At 39.5% G+C, this 6,431-nt stretch overlaps 1 protein-coding gene across 1 annotated transcript; it reads left to right on the top strand.

Annotated features, from left to right (window-relative positions):
• The first annotated feature begins 4,127 nt into the window (after positions 1–4,127).
• Positions 4,128–5,015, top strand: LOC111985132 (uncharacterized). The gene has a single exon (XM_024016782.1). The coding sequence runs from the start codon at positions 4,128–4,130 to the stop codon at positions 5,013–5,015; it is 888 nt and encodes a 295-aa protein (XP_023872550.1).
• Positions 5,016–6,431: the final 1,416 nt, after the last annotated feature.

Below are 6,431 nucleotides of genomic sequence, written 5' to 3'. Positions count from 1 at the left end.
TTATGTGCATAACTGCATATTATGTAATGAAAGCGTTTGGCAAATGCCTTTTTTGTTTCGTTGCTAGGTGGTGTTCATTTCTGGATTTTCTGTTTGAAGATGGCTTCATTTCATGCTTCAAAATCATAATAGGCAAGAGGTATATTACATAAGCGTTATGACTTGTCAAATTGCCTGTTATTTTCGCAACTTCTTCCGAACAAGTGTATTTTATTTTCTCTAGGCACAAAGATATAGACAAAGTACTTATAGGCTATCCAAAGCCAAGCACAATTACCAAAACAATCTAGCCAATGTTAACAATTAGTACAAGCAATTACAAGTTAATACAGATTCCAAAATAAACTTTGTGCTTAGAGAAACCAACAGGCTATTCAACAACTTCTACAGCCAATCACTAGTGCAAACTTGAGGCAATATCACTCACAAACACACATGGTAATAATACTAGATTCATAACTACCGCAACCAGGAGCCATAGTTTTGCCTTCATTTTGCATTTCCTTGTTGTGTCGAATCATGAACTTCATCATCTCCCATAACATGGGCTACCACTTCACTCAACATGTTAGTACTCAAGGTTGCAATCCTCCTTGCATGGTCACACTCCTTAATGGCAACGTCTAACTGATACCTTAACAATCTGTTCCTAATGTCTCCATCGCAATAGTTGGTTCCTTTTCTTTGAGACGTCCCCCCCGGGCTTGATGTCGACATGGTAGGAGATGTCCATGATGGGGAAGCACCATACTGCACATTCCTACCATTACGTTGCATGAACTCCATGTATGCAGATTCTATTTCTCATCGATCTTTGTATGACCTGTGTTCGGCATTTGCGAACTTATGAACTTGTCTACTTGCTTCTACCCAGTTGTCATATATCCCAAGAGCACAACCAACGAAAACAACATAGTAGCTGCCACCCTAAAAGAGGAACACAATAGTATTGTACATTAAAACCGCATGAGCTGTGTTGGAGTTAGAACTTACCAAGTTTTGAATCTGAGCTATTAGGTAAAACATGTACCATGTTGCTCTACCAACTGGTGCTAATAGACTACAGCAACTAACATGCACATTGCTTATTCCAAGCTCTGACAAATAGTTGCATAATCTATAATTGTATAGTGGTAAATAATTGTACAATTAAAACAGTAAAACATGTTGGCTTGTTACCTATAGAAGCAAAGGAGGCTTGTCTTCTCCATCCCTGACTATTTTACTCATAACCCCTAACCAAAATGAGAGGAAGCTGTCTTTTTATATGAAGCGTATAATACTCGACTATGACTAAATCTAGTACAGTGACTGATATCTCGATTAAGACAAAGATGAGTACGTATAAATGCTACCCAACTATTTTGCTGATGAAGTAAATAATACTCGATATCCATATAACTGAGTTCTACTGCCTATTGTACAACGCCTTAATGGTACTCAGTCTCTGTATAACCGAGTTATAGAACCTCGCTTAACGTAAATTCGAGTACTGCGGTAGATTTTGTCATTTCCTCCCCCACCTTCTAGGACCACTGACCATTTACCATTACTTCTTCACGCGGGCTCCCTTTTGAACGTGGATCGGTCTGTGCCTTCTACCATTGTGTCAACTTCTATTGCCAGTTTCAATTTCAATTGACCAGCTTCACCAAGTGCAATTATTTTTCGTAACGTCATTGTCTTCTCCATTCTGTCAACATCTCACCTGATAGGTAACAATTGATAACCATTTATAACAACACAAAGTCAGTGAATGTTATGAGACTTCAATTGGGGTATCTCAACATAATAGTGCATGAGGTTCAGAATTTCAGGTAACACTAATTTTTGATTGTTGTGGGAGGGGTTATCTAAACATGGAATTGTGGTTCAGTATTTAAGACAACACAAATTCCGTGATTGTTGTGGGTCTTCAATGGGGGTATCTGAACATAATAATGCATGAGTCCATTTATGATAACACAAATTCTGAATAATAATGTTGTGGGAAGAATGGGGGGTATCTGAACAGAATAATGCATGAGTCCATCCATTTATGTTAACACAAATTCTAAATAATAATGTTGTGGGAAGAATGGGGGGTATCTGAACATGGAAATGTGGTACATTATTTAACACCACAAATTCTGTGAATGTTCTGGGTCAATGGGGGTATCCTAACATAATAATGCATGAGGTCAAAGCTTTGAGGTAACACAAATACTGTGAATGTTGTGCGAAGAATGGGGGGTATCTAAACATAATAATGTGGTACAGTATTTAACACAACACAAATTCTTTGAATGTTGTGGGTCTTCACTGGGGGTATCTGAACATAATAATGCATGAGTCCATTTATGATAACATAAATTCTGTGACTGTTGTCAGCAGAATGAGGGGTATTTGAACATAATAATGCAGTACATGTTGCATGCTACGAATTATTTCCCTTATTTGCAATGCTTCATAATTCTCCTTTGATTAACAATACACATTGTGCGATCATTTTCGTTTTCGAATTTAGGTGTTTGATGGACTAGATCATACTATTATTCCATAGTATGTTTTTAGCATCAATACTTTTTCCTCTGTTAGTATTTATTTTAGATAAACATGATGGGTTTTTTTTAGCACAGTTTGCTTAGGTTTGTTTAGCTGCATGAACACCTAAACATAGGGCATATATAGTTAGCCTCTGGTTTCACAATACTACATAGCATGATACAACTATTACCATTTGTGGTTCAGGTCCGTTATGAGTCCTTATTACTTCTACGTTTACTATGACGGGAAGGCATATATTAATGATTCGCACGGGCTATCATATCGAAGTCTGAACCTAAAGCAGACACTTATTGAAGTGAAACGTGGGATACACATGAGAAAACTGAAGCGGAAGATAATGTCAACTCTGGGGTTAGACAAGGATTCCCATGACATCTCCATTGTATTTCGAGCTCCTTAGCAATTGGTGGGTACCCAAGTTTTCTACAATGCAATTCCATTACAATGCGACAATGATGTGGACATAATGTGGGGAGTGATAAAGCGGGCTCCACAATATTAGGTGTAATGTCGACGGGGGTTCACAGTATGCCAGTAGAGCTGGGGAGCAAGAATCAGTTCTTGTAACCATCGTGTACCCTTCAGTTACAGAGGAGACGTCTTTACCCTACAACGTTGGACCACGCAATGCGGTTGCTATGGACAATACTGAAGCCGCAGAAGTGTTAGGGTTTATCCATACCTGTGAGGGTCGAGGGTATACTGAAGAAAATGAAGATATCCAAACACACTTGGACAAGGCAATTGAAATGGATGACACTCGAGATATGTACAAGAAGTTCATTAATAATGATGGATTGGAGGACAATTCGAAATTTTTAGATGAACTACAAGTTGAAAACAATGTGGATGCTTGCACCAATCCAAACCCCAACCCCAATTGGTTCACATCAAACACATGAGATAACATTCATGACCCATCACCTTCCTTGGAAACAGGTCTGATGAGTTGGAGGCTAGGGGATGAACCAAGCAAGCAGATGCTATTCTTGAATAAAGCTACGGTTCAGCATGCGTTAACCATGTTCTTTGTGGGGCTTAATAAGAAATTTAAGTACATGAAGTCAGACCCCGGGAGACTAATTGTAACATGTGTAAACGATGCATGTCCGTGGTTAGTTCAAGCTATCAACAACAAAAGGCATAAGTTGTGTGAGATCACAACATGTAAGGATCCCCACACTTGCTCGTCACTCCAGGTGGATCATGATGGAAGGATGATGGATTCGAAGTTCATTGCCATCACACTTGAGTCATACGTGCGGGAAGACATTTCAAGAATAATAGCAACCTTGCGTAGTCTTCTGCATGCGAAGCACGACCATTGGGCATCTCACTATAAGGTTTGGGATGCAAAATAGAAGGCGGTTGTGGCCATCTACGAGGATTTCAATGAGTCATATGCAGAATTACCTCAGTTTCTAGCGGTGTTAAAAGATGCAGATCCAACCACAGTCACACAGTTGAAGTGTGACAACCGTAACGTGCTAGGAACTTGCATGTTTAACTGTGCCTTTTGGGCTTTTGGTCCGTGTATTGAAGGGTTCAAGCATTGCAGGCTGATGATAAGAATCGATGCAATGCACCTCTATGGCAAGTACAAGGGGAAGTTGTTGATAGCAATAGCAACAGATGCTAACAATGAAGCTTATCTACTTGTGTTTGCCGTTGTTGAAAGTGAGAGCAAGGAGACATGGGGATGGTTCTTGGCATGGTTAACCAATATTACGGACCGGGCCAATCTTTGCATCATCTCTAATCGGCATTCGGGGATAAAAGCCTACTTTGATGACACAAGTATGACTTGGTTGCATCCTTCCAAGGTCCATCACCAGTACTGCCTCCGTCATGTAGTCAGCAATGTGAACACAAAATGGAAAATTCCAGAGTTGAAGAACTTGGTATGGAGGGCAGCAAGTGCGAATCAAGTCAGAAAGTTTGAAGCCACACTAGAATTAATTTGTAATGTCAAGTTGGCTGCACACAGGTACCTTGAATTTGAAAACAAACAAAAGTGGACACTTGCACACGACGAAGGGCGTCGATACGGAGCCATGAAAACCAACCTATCGGAGTGCTTTAATGGAGCATTGAAAGATGCACACAGCTTACCAATAACGGCAATGGTAAGGTTCACCTTTTTCAAAGTGAACTCGTACTTTGACGCTCGTCATAATCTCACTTTAGAACAGTTGGAAGCAGGTCAAGAATGGTGCAAGTATGCCATGGACAAGTTTGGAAAAAATCAAGCAAAGGCAAAGGACCATATGGTGACATGGATGTCTGCACAAGTGCGGATATATCAGGTTGACACACTAGGTAATCCTCTAAATGGTGGGGGCGGACAACACATGCATAGGGTTAATCTTCGGAGTATGACATGCACGTGCAGGAAATGGGAAGTGCTCAAGATCCCGTGTTCACACGTAATAGCAATTTGTGCTAAGTATAAGCACGATGCACAGTAGTTTATTGATCCTTGCTATAGCGTGACTCATAGGTACCACAGCTACGAACCAGTATTCCAACCGTTGAAAGATAGATTAGAATGGCCGGATCCAGAAGAAACTCGACTAATGATGCCCAACCCACGATTGATCCGGAACAAAGGTCGACCAAAGTCCACATGTATCCGCAATGAGATGGACGAGGATGATAATGATAGGGAGTTGCCGAGCTCCTTATGGATCAAGAATGGACCAAAATCATGATGTGGGTTGTGTCGCCAAGAGGGGCACAAGTGTAGAACATGTCCTACTCGAAATGCGGAGTCAACAACTAGTGGAGCTGCATCATAGGTAAAGCTTCCATTTCTTAACAACTGAGTAGGAGTAAATTGTTCTCTATTGCCATAGTAAGTATTTGGACTAGTTATGAAACAAACGTTGGTGTTCATGCAAGGAGAGGCAAATGAGTCCAATTGGTATTTAAATATGTTGTTCAGTAGTTTTGTCACATTATTCGTCCTAAGTCATGAATCTGAGCGTTGTTGTGGCTATGTTGCTTGTTAATAACTTATATAGGTCCAATGTACATAACATATTTGAACTGTTTACAGCAAGTAAGGTAGCCAATGTGGATGGGTGATAACGGACGTATGTTGCGCAGCCAGGATGATCCCTACCACTTGAGGAAGCCCCCGAACGACATTAGTAACTCGGTTTCATAACAAGAAGACAGTGTTAGATTGGTCATATTTTGCTTGGAAGTTGATACTAAGTTCTGTACTTTTGTTATGTACTTATGTGGTCATGCACTTTGTTAATGGCATTAATGGTATGCACTAGAGTAGATTTCACTAAGCTGGTCAAGCAAACAATTCGGTTACATGTAAAATGTAGTAATAGAAGCAGTGAATGTTATGAAACTATTATGATTTCTAGCTTCTCAAAAGCAACTAGTTATTGTAATGCACAGATGCTTCATGAAAACTGTAATAAACTTTCATATTATTGAGAATTTATAGAACTGAGCTGCATATGACAACAAAAGAAACATGCATAGAGAGCGTGTATCGAGAGTACTGTGTAAGTTGGGGTTTTCAACATAACTCAGTGTTAGTGATATCAAGTAAATAAGTAACTCGATCCTAGTAATATTGATTAACGTGCACTGTGATTACCATAACTAGAAATTGCTTGATCTCAATATAATTGTATATTATAAAACTTGATACTTCAGTATTCGAGTATTATAAAGAAAATTTTGATCAGTCCAACTGTGTTTCGACCCATCGAAAAAATCCCTGAGTTTTGCAAAATTCTCTGTACAAATCGATTGTTGTACGATTGGTCTTAGATCGGTCAAATATTAAACTCGGTCTTATAGGTAGCGAGTATGGTCTCCAATTATAGAATAATCGAGTACTATAAATAGTAGTCTAG

This window comes from Quercus suber, unplaced genomic scaffold (assembly GCF_002906115.3).
Source record: "Quercus suber isolate HL8 unplaced genomic scaffold, Cork oak 2.0 scaffold_554, whole genome shotgun sequence".
In the NCBI taxonomy this organism is placed as follows: Eukaryota; Viridiplantae; Streptophyta; class Magnoliopsida; order Fagales; family Fagaceae; genus Quercus; species Quercus suber.
The sequence above is the reverse complement of the archived record's forward strand: the minus strand, read 5'-3'. Positions and strand labels throughout refer to the sequence as shown.

Coding starts and splice junctions, on each gene's coding strand:
- LOC111985132 (XM_024016782.1), top strand. CDS start 4,128: ATGCACCTCTATGGCAAGTACAAGGGGAAGTTGTTGATAGCAATAGCA.